At 45.3% G+C, this 23,123-nt stretch overlaps 1 protein-coding gene across 1 annotated transcript in view; it reads left to right on the forward strand.

The window, feature by feature from the left end:
* Nucleotides 1-1,283: 1,283 nt before the first annotated feature.
* The window catches only part of LOC144607457 (uncharacterized), a 52,465-nt gene continuing 30,625 nt past the window's right edge, over nt 1,284-23,123 (forward strand). The window contains exons 1-3 of the mRNA XM_078424320.1: nt 1,284-1,342; nt 16,489-16,667; nt 18,432-18,536. Coding sequence (XP_078280446.1) covers nt 1,284-1,342; nt 16,489-16,667; nt 18,432-18,536 — 343 coding nt within the window. The remainder of the gene's footprint in view (nt 1,343-16,488; nt 16,668-18,431; nt 18,537-23,123) is intronic.

The following is a 23,123-nucleotide window of genomic DNA, read 5'->3' on the forward strand; positions in this document are numbered from 1 at the left end:
CCACCGGGAGATCAGTTGCGTTAATGCGGACCGAGCGCAGGTGTTCAGCAAAGCGATCGCCGAGCCTGCGCTTGGTTTCGCCGATATAGATAAGTTGATTTTGGTTGTGATGTGCTTTGTCAAATGCAAACTGCTAATCTACATGAGTATTCTTTGATCTTCGTTTTTGATAATCGGCTATTAGCTGCAGTGTTTCCTGTTATCGACCACCAGTACCTTCGCAGTGAACATTCACATTACATTGTGAACATTGAAACATAGAGAGAGGAGCAGGAATAGTCCATTCAGCCCTTCACGCCTGCTCTGCCATTCAACACGATTGTGGCTAATAAATGATCTCAATACCATCTTTCCACCTTCTCCCTACACCACCTGATGTCTGTTGGGTCTGGGCCTTTATCTATCTCTTTCTAAAAATATCCAGCAAAATGGCATTCGAGCTCTTTTCATAAGTTCATAAGTTCTAGGAGCAGAATTAGGCCATTTAGTCCATCAACTCTGCCATTCAATTATAGTTGATCTATCTTTCCCTTTCAACCCCATTCTCCCGCCTGCTCCCCATAACCTCTGACACCCTTTTGGGAGTTGGGATTTCCTCAGGTTCACCATTCTCTGAGTGAGACATTTTTCCTTATCTCAGTCTTAAATCCCTTGATCTCCCATTTTAGATATATCCAGTCTACCTAACCCCTTCAGACTAGATTCCCTCTCATTCTTCTCTGCACCATTGAGTTGATTTTCTGCGGACATGTTGAAAGTGGTCAATTGAGGATAGGGCAGTGGATGTTGTGTATATTAACTTCAGTAAGGCATTTGATAAGGTTCCATCATGTTAGGCTGATCCAGAAGGTTAAAAATCCATGTGATTCACAGTGACTTGTTAGTTTAGATTTAGAACTGATTTACTCATAGAAGACAGAGTGTAGTGGTGGAAATGTGTTATTTCTAACTTAAGATTTATGACCAGCAATGTTCTGCAGTGATCAGTACTGGAACCTCTGTTGTTTGAGATAGATATAAATGATTTGGATGTAAACGTAGACAGGTTGGTTGTATGTTTGCAGACAACGCAGAAATTGGTGTATTGTGGACAGTGGATACAGCGGGATTACAGATCATTTGTGGATATTGACAGAAGTATGACACATGGAGCTTAATCCAAGCAAGTGTGCGGCATTGCACTTTTAGAGTAAAATGTAATGGGAAAGTATATAGTTATAAATTTCTCTCACGTCATTACCATTATAGTTAATGGTAGGGCCCTTAATAACATTGATGTATAGATGGATCTTGGGGTCCAAGTCCGCAACTCCTTGAAAGTAAAAATGCAGCAAATAGAATGGTAAGGAAGGCTTGTGGTATGCTTGCCATTGTAGGTTGGGCTATTGAGTATAAGAGTCAGGAAGTCATGTTGCAGCTTTATAAAGCAACTTTGGATAGGCTGCATTTTTAGTTTAGAGATAACAGCGCGGAAACAGGCCCTTCGGCCCACCGAGTCTGCGCTGACCAGCGATCCCCGCACATTAAGACGTACAGGTATGTAGGTTAATTGGCTGGGTAAATGTAAAAATTGTCCCTAGTGGGTGTAGGATAGTGTTAATGTACGGGGATCACTGGGAGGCACGGACTTGGAGGGCCGAAAAGGCCTGTTTCCGGCTGTAGATATATGATATGATGATATGATGATTAACACTATCCTACACACAATAGGGACAATTTGCACATACACCAAGCCAACTAACCTACGTCCCTGTACATATGGAGTGTTGTGTGCAGTTCTTTGTTGCCCCAAATACAACAAGGAGGTGAAAGCTTTGGAGAGGGCACAGAAGAGATTTCCAGGCTGCTGCCGAGGTTAGAGGGTATCAGCTATAAGGAAAGGTTGAGTATACTTTGAAGAAGGGTCTCGACCCAAAACGTCACCTATTCCTTTTCTCCAGAGATGCTGTCTGACCCACTGAATTACTCCAGCTTATTGTTTCTATCTTGGACATACTTGGATTGTTCTCGCTGGAGCATTGAAAGCTGATGGGTGACGTGAGAAAAATTTACAAAATTACGAGAGTCATATATAGGGTAGAGAGACAGAGCCTTTTCCCCAAGGAGGACAAAGTTTTAAGATCAGAAGGCGAATGTTTAAAGTAAATGTGCCGTGCAACTTTTTTTACTTAGAGAGCTGTGGGTGCCTATAAAACACAGTCTGGGGTGGTGGTGAAAGCAGATCCGACAGTGGTGTTTAAGAGGCTTTAAGACAGGCACACTAATACGCGAGGGTTGGAAGGGTATGGATGATATGGCAGCATGGTGGCGCAGCGGCAGAGTTGCTGCCTTACAGAGCTTGCAGCGCCGGAGATCTAGGATCGATCCGGACTATGGGTGCTGTCTGTACGGAGTTTGTACGTTCTCCCCATGACCGCATGGGTTTTCTCCGAGATCTTCAGTTTCCTCCCACACTCCAAAGACGTACAGGGACGTAGGTTAATTGGCTTGGCGTATGTGTAAATTGTCCCTAGTGTGTGTAGGGTAGTGTTAATGTGCGGGGATCACTGGTCAGCACAGACACGTTGGACCGAAGGGCCTGTTTCCCCCCTATATCTCTAAACTAAAATAAATGTGCAGGCAGTGGAGATTAATTTAATTTTGCATCATGTTCAGCACCGTGGGCCAAAGGGCATGTTCCTGTGCTGAAAATGTTCCATGCTCTATGTTCTGACTTGGTATTCTAGTTGTTGTTTGTGGTTAAAAATGTTTCATCTTTATTTCAATTCACAGGTGCTGGTGGTTTTCTATTTAAATGGTGTGAGGTTAGGGTTTAGTAGAGAAATTTACGGGATTTGATAGAAACCATGGACTGGTCTAAAATTAAATTAAACGGGTTAATGGCATTACAGGCTTCTTTGTAAAGAGCCTGGGAACACAAAAGGGTGGGAACTGGAGAGTGTCCCGGGAGGGAACAAATACAAATTTACACACGAGGAACAATTTACAGAAGGCAATTAACATATCAACCTGCACGTCCTTGGAGTGTGAGAGGAAACCGGGGTACCCAGAGAAACCCACGCAGTCGCAGGGAGAACGTGCAAACTGTGTACAGACAACACCCGTAGTCCGCATAGAAACCTGGATCTCTGGTGCTGTCAGCTGCGCTACAGTGCTGCCCAAATTATTGTGCACTCTCCTGGGTAATAGTCTTTTTACAGTTAGCCCAAGTTCTGGTTGGACCACCCTTAACCCTGCAATCATAGCAGTGACAAGGTAGTTAGATCATGGAAGCAGATTCATCAGAATATATGTGGGAAATGTCATCTATCGATATTCCCTAGAGATGCTGCCTGACCTGCTGAGTTACTCCAGCACTCTGTGTCTTTTTTTGTAAACCAGCACCTGCTGTTTCTTGTATCTGAATAACCAGGTAATGTAATTTTTTTTGCACAAAATATTATCGTAATTTGCAACTATCTCTAAAAAATAATTTAATTTAATGAATCACAATTGATGCCTCTGTTAGGTTTACAGTCACAGGAGACAGACTAGTGACTGACATCTACTATAAACCCACAGACTCGCACAGCTATCTGGACTACACTTCTTCCCACCCAGTCTCCTGCAAAAAGTCTATCCCCTACTCCAAATTCCTCCGTCTACGCTGCATCTGCGCCCGGGATGAGGTGTTTCACACTAGGGCATCAGAGATGCCCTCATTCTTCAGGAAACGGGGCTTCCCCTCTTCCATTATAGATGAGGCTCTCACTAGGATCTCTCACTTGCTCCCCCGCCCCCCATTCGTAACAAGGACAGAATCCCCCTCGTTCTCACCAGCCAGCATATCCAACAAATCATCCGCCAACATTTCCGTCACCTACAATGGGACCCCACCACTGGCCACATCTTCCCATCCCCTCCCCTTTCTGCATTCTGCAGAGACCGCTCCCTCCGTAACTCCCTGGTCCACTCCTCCCTTCCTACCCAAACCACCCCATCCCCGGGCACTTTCCCCTGCAACCGCAGGAGATGCAACACCTGTCCCTTTACCTCCCCCCTCAACTCCATCCAAGGACCCAAACAGTCTTTCCAGGTGAGACAGAGGTTCACCTGCACCTCCTCCAACCTTATCTATTGCATCCGCTGCTCCAGATGTCATCTTCTTTACATCGGCGAAACCAAACGCAGGCTCGGCGATCGTTTCGCTCACCGCCTTCGCTCAGTCCGCCTTAACCAACCTGATCTCCCGGTGGCTGAGCACTTCAACTCCCCCTCCCACTCCCAGTCTGACCTTTCTGTCATGGGCCTCCTCCAGTGCCATAGTGAGGCCCACCGGGAATTGGAGGAACAGCACCTCATATTTCGCTTGGGCAGCTTGCAGCCCAGCGGTATGAACATTGACTTCTCCAACTTTAGATAGTTCCTCTGTCCCTCTCTTCCCCTCCCCCTCCCCAGTTCTCCCTCTATCTTCCTGTCTCCACCTATATCCTTCCTTTGTCCCGCCCCCCTGACATCAGTCTGAAGAAGGGTCTCGACCCGAAACGTCACCCATTCCTTCTCTCCTGAGATGCTGCCTGACCTGCTGAGTTACTCCAGCATTTTGTGAATAAATACCTTCGATTTGTACCAGCATCTGCAGTTATTTTCTTACACTCTGTTAGGTTGGGGCACTAAGGGATGTGGAATTAAGATGCTTGGATTTTCTTTTAGAGATATAGTGAGGAAACAGGCCTCTGGCCCACTGAGTCCTTGCCGACCAGTGATCTCTCCGTACACTAGCATTATCCTACACAAAAGGAAAAATTTACAACAGCCAATTAACCCACAAAATTGTACGTCTTTGGAGTGTGGGAGGAAACCGGAGCACCTGGAGAAAACCCATGCAGGTCACAGGGAGAACGTATAAACTCCATACAAACAGCATCCGCGGGCAGGATCGAACCCGGGTCCCTGGCGCTGTAAGGTAGCAGCTCTACCGTTGTGCCATTGTGCCGCCATTGTGGGTGGAGTTACCAAACAGATCAGCCGCAATCTAGAAGAAAGGTAGATGCAAAACAATTGGAGTTTCAAGGAATAAGAAGTGATCCATTTCTGGGAAGAATTGACAGTCTCAGGATACAGTCGCAAGGCTGTTTCCTGAGACTGAAGAATCCAGAGCTAGGGATCTTATTTTTCGGATTGAGCATTCGGGTGAGGAGAACTCATTACTCTGTGTTATAAATCTTTGGAATTCTCCATCCCTTGCAGCTGGGGATGCTCATTCACTGTCTCATTCTTCTGGGACAGAAGAAACCTTGGACACAAAGAGAACAAGAGAAAGGAGATTTAGGATTAGCCATGGTCTTAGTTAACAGAAGGTCGGGCTTGAATAGCGTACAGCTTTTTTTTCCATTTCTGTTCTCAATCAGGGTGAACGTTCATTCGGTTTACTATTGTGCAGAGGGACACAGAAGATTGAACAAATGCAATGCAGCATAAAGTGTGTGCTTGCAAAAGCATAAAACACCGTTGAAACCGCCCGATGACAATTTATTTTCTGTGTGTGAATATTGCCAGATATCTCAGCGGAACATTGTGGCAGGAAAAAGGAAACTCTGATACATCAAACCTATCAAAAGAGGGTCATTTCTTACAGAGGGTGATGTTATCTGACCGAGAACAATACAGTAAACTCGAGCATTGATAAGAAAACAACTTTTCCATTTATTTCTGGAGCGGGTGTCAAACAGAAGGTAATCTAACCTGATGGATTTATTCAGAAGGATGTTCACATTGCATATCTTACTGTCTGCAGGTAAGACCCTAAGTACATTTAAATTAACAACCAATTTATATCGAGTGGGTCGACAATATAAATCAAGATAACTTTTCATACCTGACGGCATTTAGATTAATTGCTCCAACTGACTAGATTATTGTGCAAACATAAAGGGGCAAAGAGGCTTTGTGGTGACGAATCACAGAATCATGAATTCAATGCAATATGAATAAATAATGTGAAACTCCATTCAGTTTAAAAGTGATTTATTGTAATAGTACTTTCTACTAGCCATGTATTCCAGACGGCATACTGTTCATTTGTCAAGTAAGCCCCGGTTCTCACAGTGACCATAGGCAGGTAACAAAACTGCAATTTTTAACACACAATAAGGGGCAGCTTCAGATCTGATTTTGAGGTGCCTGGCTGAATTTTGTTTTTTGGTGTGTATCAAATGATATTTATGTACGTTATTTCTGAATATCTTTAAGTAGGAGGATATTGGACTTCAAGGGATATAGAAGGAGAGAGGAATGCTGCATTGAGATAGAGGATCAGCCATTACTGCTATAAATGGCAGAGCAGCCTCGTATATCTTCTCAGCACTTTTCAATACCAAGGATTGTCACATACTTTATTTACCCTCATTTAATGTCCGAACAAACTGATGCAAGCGACACACTTTGTCTTGCTTTGGAGCCATTTTGCATCAAAACTGATGGTGAGATGGTCAAACGTGCTTACGAAGATTCAGAAAGCAGATTGCGACCAAAACCAAGCTGAGCTTAGACAGAGAAAAGATAGACACAAAATGCTGGAGTAACTCAGCGGGACAGGCAGCATCCCTGGAGAGAGGAAATGGGGTGTCGTTTCGGGTTGAGACCCTTCTTCAGAATGAGAATCAGAGGAGAGGGAGACGAGAGATATGGAAGGGTAAGGTTTGAATACAACCGATCAAAGCAGGCGGTGATAAGGAAATGTAAAATGGTTCACTGTTAGCAGAGGGGAAGGTGACAAGGAGGCATACAATCAGTAAAAACAGAGAAACATTGGCAAAAGTGAACTCTTTGCCATTCTCTTTGAAATTTATATGAAATATCCATGATAAGTACATTTGACAATAAATTATATTTAATATACTATCCTTGAAATCAGAAAAAAAATCAGTCACATAAGCTCAACTTGCAAACTCCTCACAGACAGCATCCGTATTCAGGATCGAACCCAGGACTCTGGAGTTGTGAGGCTGCAACTCTAGTGTTGTGCCACCGTGCCTCTTTATATTAAATATAACTAACTATATTAAATATGTTGTATTAAAACAAGTACATGTTGTATATTAAAAACAAGTATTATACCTTGGAAGAACATTAAAAAACATTGTCTTATGTAGTCATGCTTTCCCTGTTTCCCAAGCATTCAGACTTCCACTTGTTCTATCTTCCTGTGTTTTTTAAAATGTTCTTCCAAGGTATAATACTTGTTTTTAATATGCACCATGTACTTGTTTTAATATAACATATTTAATCTCTGGAGTTATATTTAATATAGGGAAGCACGGTGGCACAACACCAGAGCTGCAGCCTCACAACTCCAGTGACCCGGGTTCGATCCTGAATACGGATGCTGTCTGTGCAGAGTTTGCACGTTCTCCCTGCGACCGTGTGGGTTTTCTCCAGGTGCACCGGTTTCCTCCCACATTCCAGGTTTGTAGGTTAATTGGCTTCTGTAAATTGCCACCAGTGTGTAGGATGCGAAAGTGGGACAACATAGCACTAGTGTATGGGGATCACTGGTCGGCGTGAACTTAGTGGGCCGAAGGGCCAGTTTCCATGCTGTGCCTCTAAACCAAACTGAACTCCAAACTAAACTAAACACCATTCCCCTTTTATACGTCCCATTCACTGCAAATGGAATATTCTCCTCTCAGCTGAGAGATTGACTCTCACTCTTCATTCAGTAGAGTGAATACTCAACACTCAATTGAGTATTGGAAAGAGTGACATACAAAGGGTGTCAGAATGGGAAGACCATAGTTGAGTGTGAGATGAAGAGGAGATAGGAACAGTTGATGAGGAGGTGAATATCATGTCCACAAAGTGTGTAATTTCGAATGGTCACTGGGATGGTGAGTCTGTCATGACATTTGGTTCCATGACTTTTTATAACTTTAATCCCGGCCTATTTGGAGCTCATTGTTCTAAATAACATTTCTCACCTGCTGTAAATATCAACCTTTCACTAATGGGAGCAAAAAACATTGTAACATTAAATAACCCTCCCTTCTGGTAATATGGGCAAAAATAGCAAATTGGAGGTCAGTTATCCTGATCAGTAGTCAAAAGAATGCTGGAATGTATTATTGATGAAGTATATGGTAACAGATCATTAGAACATGCTAATACAAGGGAGAAATTATGTTTGACAAATGTAACAGTTTTGTTATGAGGATGTAAGATAATGGGGAACTGGGTGATATATTGGAAGGTTCCATGCTTGGAGATCAGGAATGTGGGATGAATAAAATGGGATTAGTGTAGAATTAGAGTTGTGAGTGCGTAATGTTTGGTGTGGACACAAAGGCACAAAGGGCCCATTTCCATGCCGAATGCCTTTCTGACTCTTTATTTCTGACTTGTAATTTATATTAATGATTCACATTGAATGGGTCGGGTGATAAAGAGCTGTGTGGGAACCGGCAGGAGAGGAAAGTAAAATAAATCTGGATAGGGATATCAACATTTCGAATGAATTGTCAAAGAGGAAGCAGATGGGGAATAAATTGGGGAAATGTGAAGTCATTTATTTGGTTTAGAAAAAATGTAAATTCGTTTTAAATGGTGAAAAGTCTTAATGTGCAGAGTACATTAGACACAACATTAACAGTGGCACTGAAAGCGATTAAGGAGGCAAGTGGGCTGGTGTACATTAGGAAGAAAGTTTTAATGTAATTGTACAGGGCATTGGTGGGATCTTTGAAGTGTAGTGTTATTCCTCACAATGAAGGAAGGATTAGCTGAGATATTATTGCATGGTGGTGCAAGCAGAAATAACGACACATCTTCTTTCAACTTTGGTTGCCCCTGAAACCCTAAGAGGACTGAGTACACAACCATCACACACTCCAGTGCAGTAATGAAAAAGGAAAGCACTGTTGTAAATCTTTGTTTTAAATTAAATGTTAAACTGATGCTCATTTCTCTGTCTAAAACTTTTTCAGTCAGAGGGCTGTAAATCTGTGGAATTCTCTGCCTCAGAGGGCAGTGGAGGCCAATTCTCTGGATGCTTTCAAGAGATAGGTAGAGTTAAAGATAGCGGAGTCAGGGGGTATGGGGAGGGGTACTGATTGTGAATGATCAGCCATAATCACATTGAATGGTGGCGCTGGCTCAAAGGGCCGAATGGCCTACTCCTGCACCTATTGTCTGTTATCTATTGTCTATTGTCTCGATGTATACAAAAGATTAGTTGTTTAAAAGAGGAATGCAGAGAACTCTTCCGATGAATATCTGGTGCTGCAAAAATAAGAGGAATTCAGTTTTGATTTTGAAAGAGAAACATTCACAAATCTTCGCATTCCCTGATTTTAGTAACAATGCTGGTGTTCCAGGCTGTTGCTGGTGTAGCACCCAGCTCTGGAATAATGAATGGTGTCTTAACTTAATTGTTTTCAATAATGATTTACATCAATTTTTTTTACAGGAACTACGTGTCTCACTTCATACAAATTTATAAAATATCTTACTTTTCTCTTGAGTATTTTACACTGAGATCAAGTGGTGTACAAGATAATTCTTTGAACTGTACACCACCACGATTTCTCTGACACTTATTTTCTCACCTCTGACCAGTGTGGAGTGGTGGAACACACATTTTTTTTTAATGCAAACTGAATCTTTCCTCTCAATGTCTGTGTAGCAGATGCTGGAGATCAAAAACAAAACCAGATATGTTTTAAGCACACAGATCAGCCAACATCTTGGGAAAGACTGAAGATCCTTCATAAGTTCAAGGAAAGGGAGATAAAAAGATAGACACTAAAAGCTGGAGTGGCTCAGCGGGTCAGGCAGCATTTCTGGAGAGAAGTTCTTCCCAGTCTGAAGAAGGGTCTCGACCCGAAACGTCACCTATTCCATTTTTAGATTTTTAGATTTAGATTTAGATTTAGAGATACAGTGCGGAAACAGGCCCTTCGGCCCACCGAGTCCGCGCCGCCCAGCGATCCCCGCACATTAACACTATCCTACACACACCAGGGACAATTCTTACATTTACCCAGTCAATTAACCTACATACCTGTACGTCTTTGGAGTGTGGGAGGAAACCGAAGATCTCGGAGAAAACCCACGCAGGTCACGGGGAGAACGTACAAACTCCGTACAGATGGCGCCCGTAGTCAGGATCGAACCTGAGTCTCCGGCGCTGCATTCGCTGTAAGGCAGCAACTCTACCGCTGCGCCACTGTGCCGCACGTTTTTTCCAGGGATGCTGTCTAACCCGCTGAGTTACTCCAGCTTTTTGTGTCTATCTTTGGTTTAAACCAGCACCTGCAGCTCCTTCCTGCACAAGGGAGATAAAACATTTGTTTTAAGTTACAGAGCGGTGGATGTGGGAGTCGATTGGATAGAACAAATGGAGTGACTCTTGATTGAATGAGACCAAAGTTTCTATGGTGACACATGGTTAATGATGCTATCCGGCTGATATCATAGAGCAAAGTTAGAAAGAAGGTGAATACAAACAAAATAATGTAAATGCGGTGAAATGCAGAGTGGAAGAAAATGCCAGGTAGGTCAGTCAATGTTAATGGAGGGAGAACAACACACCAATTTTCCAGGCAGATTTGACCATTCTAATACAAACAGAAAAATTAAGTTGCCTGAAAGTGTATTCAGGTACATAGAAACATAGAAAATAGGTGCAGGAGTAGGCCATTCAGCCCTTTGAGCCAGCACTTCCATTCAATATGATCATGGCTGATCATCCAAAATCAGTATCCATTCCTGCCTTCTCCCCATATCCCTTGATTCCGTTAGCCCTCAGAGCTATATCTAACTCTCTCTTTAATACACAGATACTTGTGATGAGAGAGCAGCAAGTATGTTGTTGAGATAGATGGTTAGGTATTATTGTTTTGAATGGTAGAACTGGTTCAGAGGGCCAAATGACAACTAGTTTAATTTAGTTTAGTTTAGAGATACAACGCGCAAGCAGTCCCTTTGGCCTACTGAGTCCATGCTGGCTGGCGATCCCCGTTACGCTAGCACACACTACACGCTAGGAACTATTTACAATTTTTACCGAAGCCAATTGACCTACATATCCGCTGTTCCAGATGTCAACTTCTCTACATCGGCGAGACCAAACGCAGGCTCGGCGATCGTTTCGCTCAACACCTTTGCTCAGTCCGCCTTAGCCAACCTAATCTCCCGGTGGCTCAGCACTTCAACTCCCCCTCCCACGCCCCGTCTGACCTTTCTGTCATGGGCCTTCCCCATTGTCATAGTGAGGCCCACCGCAAATTGGAGGAACAGCACCTCATATTTCGCTTGGGCAGCTTACACCCCAGCGGTATGAACATTGATTTCTCTAACTTCAGATAGTTCCTCTGTCCCTCTCTTTCCCCTCCCCCTTCCCAGTTCTCCCACTGTCTTCCTGTCTCCAACTACCTTTGACCCGCCCCCTCCCCTGACATCAGTCTGAAGAAGGGTCTCGACCCGAAACGCACCTATTTTCTATGTTTCTATGTTTCTATGTCACCCATTCCTTCTCCCCTGAGATGCTGCCTGACCCGCTGAGTTACTCCAGCATTTTGTGATACCTTTGATTTGTACGTCTTTGGAATGAGGGAGGAAACCGGAGCGCCCGGAGAAAACCCATGCGGTCACAGGGAGAACATGCTAACTCCGTACAGTCAATAGACAATAGGTGCAGGAGTAGGCCATTCAGCCCTTTGAGCCAGCACCGCCATTCAATGTGATCATGGCTGATCATTCGCAATCAGTACCCCGTTCCTGCCTTCTTCCCATACCCCCTGACTCCGCTTTACTTAAGAGCTCTTCTAGCTCTCTCTTGAATGCATTCAGAGAATTGGCCCCCACTGCCTTCTGAGGTAGAGAATTCCACAGATTCACAACTCTCTGACTGAAAAAGTTTTTCCTCATCTCAGTTCTAAATGGCCTACCCCTTATTCTTAAACTGTGGCCCCTTGTTCTGGACTCCCCCAACACTGGGAACATGTTTCCTGCCTCTAACGTGTCCAACCCCTTAATAATCTTATAGGTTTCGATAAGATCTCCTCTCATCCTTCTAAATTCCAGTGTATACAAGCCTAGTCGCTCCAGTCTTTCAACATATGACAGTCCCGCCATTCCGGGAATTAACCTAGTATTGCACCCATAGTCAGGATCGAACCCGGGTCTCTGGCGCTGTAAGGCAGCAACTCCCCCACTGTGTGACCATACTGCCCCTAAACTGATTTCTATGCTTTCTCTGATGGAAAGGCGTTATACTCTCATTCAATGACATACCTGAATCAAGGAGAGACCTAAAATGCTAGAGTAACTCCAATTTCTGTGCTGCATGACTCTAGATCTTTGTTTATTGTTAGTCAATGTTTATGATTCTTATTTGCTGGAACTACCACTTAGCAATTTATATAAAAGGCCTGCACGCAATACAGCAATAAATATGACATATTTGCGATTGATATCAATCCATCAGCAATAATTTAATTGATGATCAAATCAAACCTTCATCCGAGAGTTGATTTCCCAGTTTAGACTATCATAGTGACCCACTATGATAAGGGTGGCACGGTGGAGCAGCGATAGAGTCGCTGCCTTACAGCGCCAGAGACCCGGGTTCGATCCTGAATCTGGGTGCTGTCGGTACGGAGTTTGTACGTTCTCCGCGTCACCTGCGTGGGGTTTCTCCAGCAGCTCCGGTTTCCTCCCACATTCCAGAGATGTACAGGTTTGTAGGTTACTTGGCTTGGTAGCATTATAAATTATCCCTAGTGTGTGTGTAGGCCAGTGTAAGTGTTGGTCGGGGATCGTTGGTCGGCATGGACTCAGTGGGCCAAAGGGCCTGTTTCCGCGCGCTGCATCTCTAAACTAAACTAAAACTAAAGTAAAGCTGTAGAGTTACTGCCTCACAGCTCCAGCAACTCAGGTTCAATGCTGACATTAGCTTTTGTCTATTGGGAGTTTGCATATTCTCCCTGTGTCTGCGTGGGTTTCCTTCAGATGTTCTGGTTTGGTTAAACGCCCCCTAGGCATGCTAGTGGGTAGGCTAACTGGCCACTGTAAATTGCCAATGGCGTTTACTAGAATCAGTGGGGAGTTGATGGGGAGAATGAAATGAGTGTAGGATCAGAGTAAATGAGTGTTTTGATGAGTGTTGCCTTGGGATGGGTGGGCCAAAGATCCTGCTTCTGTGCTATATGACTCCCTGACTCTATGACTTATTCATTGTCAGCTCAGTAATTGGAGAATGAATTGGACAAGCGGATGTGAATAAAGATCAATGAAATTCATTGCTGACTTGTGAAACCCAGCACATGGAAAGCGAAAAGGACACTTTGTGATCACTGCTGCATTAATGGTTGTGCTGAGAGATCCAGGGGCCTCAGTACACAACAGGAAATAAATGTAGAATATCATCAAAGGTAGACACAAAATGCTGGAGTCACTCAGCGGGACAGGCAGCATCTCTGAAGAGAAGGAATGGGTGACGTTTCGTGTCGAGACCCTTCTTCAGACTTCAAAAATCTGAAGAAGTGTCTTGTCCCGAAACGTCACCCATTCCTTACTCCAGCATTTTGTGTTGGTGTAAACCAGCATCTCTCCTTACTATACAATATCAACGCATTTGTTTAGCATTTAATATGTTCTTTATCTCAAGCACTTCACATGAGAGAGATAATTTTAGAAAGAGAGAGAGAGGGAGTGGGGGTTTGAGAGAGAGGGAGGGAGGGAGGGAGGGAGGGAGGGAGAGAGAGAGGGAGAGAGAGAGGGAGGGAGAGAGAGAGGGAGAGAGAGAGGGAGAGAGAGAGAGAGAGAGAGAGAGAGAGAGAGAGAGAGAGAGAGAGAGAGAGAGAGAGAGAGAGAGAGAGAGAGAGAGAGAGAGAGAGAGAGAGAGAGAGAGAGAGAGAGAGAGAGAGAGAGGGAGAGGGAGAGGGAGAGGGAGAGGGAGAGGGAGAGGGAGAGAGAGAGAGAAAAAAAATGAATTTTAGAGAGAGAGGAAGGGAGGGAGTTTTAGAGAGAGAGAGAGAGAGACTCTACACTGAGGGTGGTGGTGTTGGGGTTTATCGAGAGTGATAGGCAAGACCAATTGAGATGTATATAAAGAAGATAACTTTAAAATCAACTAGACGGGCGTGGACCCGTTGAGTCTAAATCTCTCCTACGGGCGCTCCCGCGGGCCCGGCAACCCTCCCCCAACCGACGATCCATGGACCCATTGCTGGGCGGGGAGTGTCCCCCGGGCCATGGGCGGGCGAGGGGGGAACAGGGAAGGGGAGAGGGAGCCACTCACCTCGGCCCCGTGTGGCCAGCACTGCAGGCAGAGCGAGCCGTGGACCCGAAAGCTCTCCTGCAGCTCAGCGGCGAATGGCGGCGACGGTCATCTTGTTGGACGCTCAAACGCCACACTGCACCATGGGAGCTAGGACGGGCGCCGATCCTCCCGCTGGTCCTCCCTGCGGGGGGGGGGGGAGCACATTTATTAAAGTTTATTACGGCAATTGTTTTTAAAAAGTAACAAAATTGAGACCGTATTGAGACCGTGGGGGAATGGTGAGTAGGGTGGGCCCAAAAATTGTTGCGCTATCGTGTACCATTTTAGCTGTCTTTCCAGAACAAATATAAGCACAAACCCACATACAAGATGAGAGTTTTAGTAATATTTAGATAGATAGATGTTTTGTTTAAACAGGAGCCAACTGAAGATCACGAAGCACAAGGGTGATGGTTGAATAATATTTAGTGACATTAGTCAGTGAGCGGCAGGGTTCTGGTAACTTTAAATTTATAGGCAGTGGAGTGTGTGGCTGGCGAGGAATGCATGGGCATAGTCATGTCTAGAGGTAGTCAAGCCATTGCTGAGAGTGCAGAGCAAATGGGCAGAGGCAGGGCTGGAGTTGGGTGACATCGCTGAGGACATTGAACAGTGGAACATCCATTTCTCTAACAAAGGATAGCGAGGGTCTAGTTTAGTTTAGTTTATTGATATTGTCACGTGTACCAAGGGACAGTGAAAAGCTTTTTTTGTTGCATGTTATCCAGTCATCAAAAAGACTGTACATGATTGCCATCCAGCGTGTACAGATACAGGAAAATGAGAATAACATTTAGACAATGGACAATAGGTGCAGGAGGAGGCCATTCGGCCCTTCGAGCCAGCACCGCCATTCAATGTGATCATGGCTGATCATTCTCAATCAGTACCCCGTTCCTGCCTTCTCCCCATACCCCCTGACTCTGCTATCCTTAAGAGCTCTATCTAGTTCTCTCTTGAATTCATTCAGAGAATTGGCCTCCACTGCCTTCTGAGGCAGAGTAATCCACAGATTCACAAATCTCTGACTGAAAAAGCTTTTTTAGTGGAGGATAAAGTCCAGTAAAGTCCGATTAAAGACAGTCCGAGGCTCCCCAATGAGGTGGATGGGAGGTCAGGACTGCACTCCAGTTGGTGATAGGATGGTTCAGTTGCTTGATATCCTGTTGGGAGGAAACTGATGTATCTGGAGATGTGCGTTTTCATACTTCGGTACCTGTGAAAGGGTTAAAATCCCACGTGTAAATTATTCCTAGACAATTTGCACCATCCATTTTATTAGTTGTTCACCTATCTCAGTCAGGGTATAAAACGTTGATGCTGTGACCAGCTTTCTCAAACACGTAGCTGCCAAATATTCAGTAGGAATATCGTTGGTGGCCGCCTAACAGAATGATAATTGACAATTTTCTTTTTAAACGAACTTGTACATGGAGTTAGAAAGAGCTTCTGCCGGCCATTGCTTGCCCTCATGCCTTCACTTGGTTGCTGCTCTTCAAATGTTACTGACGTGCATCGTGGTTTAAACAGAATTAAGTTGTACCGCAATTGGAATGTAATCTCCAGTAATATCTTTGCAGATGTGTGGGTGGAAAGCAAACTGATTCTTTGATCTGGGCTCATACCACAAAAATCCCCTCTGCCAAAGGTATGAGCATCCTCATTAACTCGGGGAGATGGCACACAGGCCTTCATTACCTTCACGTTAGCATAAAGACCACAGCTGCTACTTCCATATTTCAGTCATGCAAGTACTCAAATGGGCTCTGAGAACCTGCATGGAACTGCCTTGCAACACTCTCTGCGGTTGGTATTTTTATTTGGGCAGCAGATCTCATTTCTAATTGCTTACGTAAAAATACTGCCATTACATCCTGAACTTGAGTCTGACCTGATTGTATGCATGTATGATACAATCATGTAAGAAGACCTGAAACGTCACCTATTCCTTTTCTGCAGAGATGCTGTCTGACCCGCTGAGTTACTCCAGCTTTTTGTGTCCATGTCTCATCTGTTTGGACAGCATGCAAAGACAAAGCTTTTCACTGAACCTCAGTACCTGTGATAATAATAATCCTAAACTTAATAACAACCAGCTGTGAGCTGCAGGACTCTGCCACAGTATTAAAAAGTGAAGTACAGTAAGTACTCATTTTAACGGACCCCTTTATAATGGATTTTGGTTGTAGCCGACTGACCAGGGACTCGCGGCACCTCCTCATCCGTTTAGAGCGCAGGCTTCCAAGGGCTTCGGCTCGACTCGCAAGGTGCATCAGCAAGCCCTTCTTCACACCGCATGGTCCATTTGAAGCGGCTCACGTTGTAGCCCCTGGGGACGCCGCCACCGACAGGACGCCGCCACCAACAGGTCACGATCGGTCACCGCGGGGCTCCCTCCCCTCTCACCTGCTGTTGCTTCTTCCTCTTGACTGCTGCCGCCTCCCCCTCCTCCTCCTGTCATTCTGTCCACTTGGCCTCTCCCTTCCTTCCACTCCCTCCCCTCCACTGCCACCTCCACCTCCTCCTCCTCCCCTGGAGTCGCCGATATACTCCACCTTGGAAGCGGCAGCAGAGGTGAGAGGGGAGGGAACCCCTCGGTGACCGAGTGTATCCTGTCGTTGGCAGCGGCCTGAAGAAAGCGCTGTCCCCAGGGGCTACAACGTGAGCCGCAAAAACAGCCATGTGAACCGGTGAAGAAAGGGTCGCTGGTGCAGAAGGTGAAACGACCCAAAGTGCTGGAGTAACTCAGCAGACTGAATCAGTTTGAAGAAGAGTCCCAAAGTCACTTATCCATGTTCTCTAGCGATGCTGCATGATCCACTGAGTTACTCCAGCACTTTGTGTCTTTTTGTGTATTAACCGCCATCTGCAGTTCTTTGTTTCAATTACAATAGACAATAGGTGCAGGAGGAGGCCATTTGGCCCTTTGAGCCAGCACCACCAATCAATGTGATCATGGCTGATCATTCTTAATCAGTACCCTGTTCCTGCCTTCTCCCCATACCCCCTGACTCCACTATCCTTAAGAGCTCTATCCAGCTCTCTCTTGAATGCATTCAGAGAATTGGCCTCCACTGCATTCTGAGGCAGTGAATTCCACAGATTTACAACTCTCTGACTGAAAATGTTTTTCCTCATCTCCGTTCTAAATGGCCTACCCCTTATTCTTAAACTGTGGCCCCTGGTTCTGGACTCCCCCAACATTGGGAACATGTTTCCTGCCTCTAACGTGTCCAACCCCTTAATAATCTTATATGTTTCGATAAGATACAAGCAATGATAATACCTTACTCGGTTATAATGGACAATCGTCAATAACGAACATCATTCCCCCCCCCCCCCCACCCCCACCCCCACTCCATATGGTCTGTTATAACGAGGATTTACTGTATTTCAGCCACTTCAAAAGAAAACTGTTACCTTTAAAAAAAAGATAGATCACAAAAAGCTGGAGTAACTCAGAAGGCCAGACAGCATCTCTGGAGAAAAGGAATAGGTGACCTTTCGGGTCGAGACCCTGTTCACCTGTTCCTTCTCTACGGAGATGTTGTCTGACCCGCTGAGTTACTCCAGCATTTTGTGATACCTTCGATTTGAACCAGCATCTGCAGTTCCTTCCTACATAATTGTAAAGAATACTGCTGGCACCCTCTACCGCAGAATATTCGGAGGTGACGGAAATGTCGGAGGATGGTGTTTCATTTAATTTAGTTTAAAGATACATCATGGAAACAGGCCCTTCGGCCTACTGGGTCCACGCCTACCTACGATCATCTGTATAGTTCTATCCTAGGGACAATTTACATAAGCCAATTAACCTGCGCACCTGCAAATGGGGGGGAGACTGGAGCACCTGGAGAAATCCCACACAGTTACAGGGAGAATGTGCAAACTCCAAGCCGACAGCAACCATAGTCAGGATCAAACTTGGATCTCTGGTGCTGAAAGGCAGCAAATCTACCGCTTGCCCCCCCCCTCCCCACCCCCGTCCTGGTGTTCAGCTGCATGTTCATTGATTCTCCTCCGAGGACCATCTGGGGATAGGTTCAGTGAATGCTTCCTTGAGCTGTGCAGATACTTGTAGAATATGTGAGATTGTAGAACAACCCACATTCTTCTTCCTTTGGTTCAGAGTCGTCTTCGGTGTTCGTCACCTACTGTGCACCAGTTATGTGGTTTGCATTTGTCAGTGACCTGACTTCCTCTGTCAGTGACCTGACTTCCTTCACCTTGTGTGGTGAGCATGTGAGGGCTGAGTTCCTGTGAACCTGGGTTTGGTGATGAAATGGAGGAGACCCACTTTGGCACTCCTGTTGCTGATTAGCCCCTTTGAACAGGGGCTGGGTAGAGTGGATGTGGAGAGGATGTTTCCACTAGTGGAAGAGTCTCGGACCAGAAGTCATATAGCATCAGTATTAAAGGATGTTCCTTTAGGAGTGAGATGAGGAGGAATTTCTTTAGTCAAAGGTGGTGAATCTGTGGAGTTCAGAGCCACAGAAGGCTGTGGAGGCCATCAATGTATATTTTTAAGGCAGAGATGGATAGATTCTTGATTAGTACAGGTGTCAGGGGTTATGGGGAGAAGGCAGGACTACGGGGTTGAGAGGGAAAGATAGATTAGCCACGATTGAATGGCGGAGTAGGCTTGATGGGCCGAATGGCCTAATTCTGCTCCAATTACTTATGAACTTCTGAACAGCACATCTAGCGGGATCAGAATGAAGTGATATCTCCTTGATATCTGCACAGGCAAGTTCCAGAACCATGGAATGACTTAAGAGTCAAATCCATTTCTGACATCAGCCATTTGCGATAAGCTTCCCCTCAGAAACCACAGGCAGACTAATCTGCAAGGGCATTATTTCAGAATGAGACAAAATCACAGGAGCTTGCCAGTGTAATGAAATACTCTAACAGTGTTTCAGTAAGCTCTGTGCGAGAAATCCTCCAAATGAGAAATCCTACCAGAACTCATGAAAAAAAATAAAATCTGAAAGCCTCAAAATAATGAATAATATATTCATCTTTTTCTCACATATTTGCCACTAAATATGATTCACACCAAAGTCAAAGCCTTCTTTTGATCGGCTAAATTCTGATACCTGCCCAATTTTATTATTCTTTTTTATTATTTATGAATCAGTCTAAAGAAAGTACCTGACAGGAAACGTCACCGATCCATGTTCTCCCCCCTCAACTCCATCCAAGGACCCAAACAATCTTTCCAGGTGAGACAGAGGTTCACCTGCACCTCCTCCAACCTCATCTATTGCATCCGCTGCTCCAGATGTCAACTTCTTTACATCGGCGAAACCAAACGCAGGTTCGGCGATCGTTTCGCTCAACACCTTCGCTCAGTCCGCCTTAACCAACCTGATCTCCCAGTGGCTGAGCACTTCAACTCCCCCTCCCACTCCCAGTCTGACCTTTCTGTCATGGGCCTCCTCCAGTGCCATAGTGAAGCCCACCGGAAATTGGAGGAACAGCACCTCATATTTCGCTTGGGCAGCTTGCAGCCCAGCGGTATGAACATTGACTTCTCCAACTTTAGATAGTTCCTCTGTCGCTCTCTTCCCCTCCCCATTCCCAGTTCTCTCTCTATCTTCCTGTCTCCACCTATATCCTTCCTTTGTCCCGCCCCCCTGACATCAGTCTGAAGAAGGGTCTCGACCCGAAACATCACCCATTCCTTCTCTCCTGAGATGCTGTCTGACTTGCTGAGTTACTCCAGCATTTTGTGAATAAATACCTTCGATTTGTACCAGCATCTGCAGTTATAGACAATAGACAATAGACAATAGGTGCAGGAGGAGGCCATTCGGTCCTTCGAGCCAGCACCGCCATTCAATGTGATCATGGCTGATCATTCTCAATCAGTACCCCGTTCCTGCCTTCCCCCCATACCCCCTGACTCCGCTATCCTTAAGAGCAATATCTAGCTCTCTCATGAATGCATTCAGAGAATTGGCCTCCACTGCCTTCTGAGGCAGAGAATTCCACAGATTCACAACTCTCTGACTGAATTTCAATTTTGCAGTTATTTTCTTACACTACATGTTCTCCTGAGATACTGCCTGACCTGCTGAGTTACTTCATATAGGAAAATAACTGCAGATGCTGATTCAAATCGAAGGTATCACAGTCTGAAGAAGGGTCTCGACCCGAAACGTCACCCATTCCTTCTCTCCTGAGATGCTGCCTGGCCCGCTGAGTTACTCCAGCATTTTGTGATACCTGCTGAGTTACTTCAGCACTTTGTGTCTTTTTTTTATAAACCAGCATCTGCAGTTCCTTGTCTCTACGTTCTTCTTGTTTTTTAATCATTCTAGTTTTATTTTCACCTCTGGAGGTTTAACTGCCATGACAATGTTGGTGGTTACTCTCCCTACTGTCCAGGATGTTTACAGAATACAGTTAAAGACAATGTCCACTGTAATAACCTCTGTTGTAGCAACAAAGAGAAGAGGGCATGTGTCATCCATCTGTGTGCAGCCATCTTTAATTTTCTCCACCTATCCACATCTGCTGGCCAAATACTGGAAGACCAACACTGCTGTAGCCAAAGGCAGACAAATCGAATGAGTTGCACAGATCGATACTGTATATAATATAATCTTGCCAGCATTCTGCAGATCAGGTAGCTTGCAGAATAGAGGCAGGTATTCACACAACTTGGAGGTCTGCTCAGTTAAAGAGAATGTTGCAAATGTTCAGTTGAATTCTTATATGTGGCTTGGATGTTACAACTTTGGTTCTTACCTCAAAATGGCCTTCCTGTGTTGGGTGCACTTGGGTTTCCTTTAGGGAAACCATTTGTGAGAAGGTTCACAACTTTTCAATTCTGTGTGCGTGCGTGTGTGAGTGTTTATGTGACCACCTTCGAAAATGTGCTATCCACAAACCACTGAAACTCACAGACGGTGTACAAGCTCCAGAAGTCAAGCTCCTCCAGCTGATAACATCTCCTGCACAGGTATCTCTCCAAAAGAAACTGGATCACAAGGTCATGACCTCCTTAATTAACTCGGTTTAACGCGAGAGCTATTTTGAAAGCCGTGAACTTGGGTGGGATTTAAAGCATCCTTCCCCAGCCGATTGCATTTATCTTTAAAAAAGACGTGCATGAAAGAATCCAAAAAAATATACAAATGTCAGTGCTGATGGGCTGTGCAGAGGCCAAAGCTGCTGTGGACTGCTAAGTGTAACTCACAGATCCTGGCCTATAGACCAAGCAAAGATACTAGAGAAGCAAGACAGACCACTCGACCCTAAAAACCGTAGTAGGTCATGGCGCCATTTTAGTGGGCAGAAACTTGCAGAAACATTTAAAAAGAAAAATAACAAAAATCTGTGAATTGATAGTTGAGATATATTCTGCATTTTAATGGTATCATCACACAAACTGTTCCCCCAAAACACTGATACACTGCGAGAGGCATAGCGAACGGCGGGTTTTGCCTACTAAAATGGCAGACGTTACGCTCCTTGGCGTACTACACATCAGTGTTGGCGATTTCAATGGAGTGGTCCATCTTGTTCCTCTAGTATCTTTGGGACCAAGTGATTGTTGCTGATTACATGGACTTGATGCTGCAAGTGATCAGAGGTGCCATGTTCATAAGCTCAGAAGGGATAGAATTAGGCCATTTGGCCCATCAAGTCCACTCTGCCATTCAATCATGGCTTTTCCTGTTATCCCCATTCTCCTGCCTTCTCCCCATTACCTCTGACAACCGTACTAATCAAGAATCTATCTATCTTTGCTTTAAAAATATCCATTGACTTGGCCTCTGCAGCCTTCCATGGCAACGAATTCCACAGATTCACCACCTAAAGAAATTCCTCCTCATCTCCTTCATAAAGGAACGTCCTTTAATTCTGATGCTATGAGCTCTGGTCCTAGACTTTCCCACTGGTGGAAACATCCTCTCCACTTCCACTCTATCCAGGCCTTTCACTATTTGGTAAGTTTCAAATGAGGTTCCCCCTCATCCTTCCAAACTCCAGAGAGTAGAAGCCCAGTGACATCAAACGCCATCGCACACACCCCACAGAGGGGAGACCTGCACATTGTACTTCCTCTCTCCCAAGCCGATATCCCATAGTCCGCTCTTCCCCACTCATTCCCTCTCAACATCATCATCAATCAACATCGATGATTGCGTTGCCGCCCATTCCACATCGGAGTCAGGAGGGGACGTTGCAATCGCTTTCCATTTTGCTGTGTTCCTTACAAAAGTGGCAATCCCCGTGGGTGTCGGTCTCGGTGTAGGCGGCCAGCGTATAACCAGGGATCTTCAGGTGGGAGCTGACACTTTTGTGAGTCTCTTGGAGCAGGATTGCAGAGACTTTGTGGGTCTGTAGCAGATGTTCAATGATGGTGGTCTTTGCCTTGGTGAGGCCGTCCGCATTCAGCTGCAGCAGGGTGATGCCATCCGGTTCGACATCCGTAGGTGCCCGCCCTTAGAAGGGCGCATGCTCCGGGTTGGCGCCAAGCTGCAGCGATGGAGGTTGCATTTGGGCTGCAGGCTGTTTTATCTGTTTCTGCTGTCTCTGTTTGTTGTCGTTCGCCTGACTGGGGTCAGTTGACAGGGCTCACCACGGGGTGGTCGACAACATGAGCCGACTGCGACGCCTAAGAAACGGAGTCCCCCAAGGCTCGGTTCTGGCCCCCATGCTCTTCAACCTCTATATCAGCGGTCTGCCACGCACGACCTCGCGCCAGTATGGGTACACAGATGACTTGGCCCCACTGCACTCGGACAGGAGTTGGTCAAATGTTGAGGATGTGCTCTCGGCGGATATGGAACTTGTCGCGGGCTAC

Source organism: Rhinoraja longicauda, chromosome 28 (assembly GCF_053455715.1).
Source record: "Rhinoraja longicauda isolate Sanriku21f chromosome 28, sRhiLon1.1, whole genome shotgun sequence".
Lineage (NCBI taxonomy): Eukaryota > Metazoa > Chordata > Chondrichthyes > Rajiformes > Arhynchobatidae > Rhinoraja > Rhinoraja longicauda.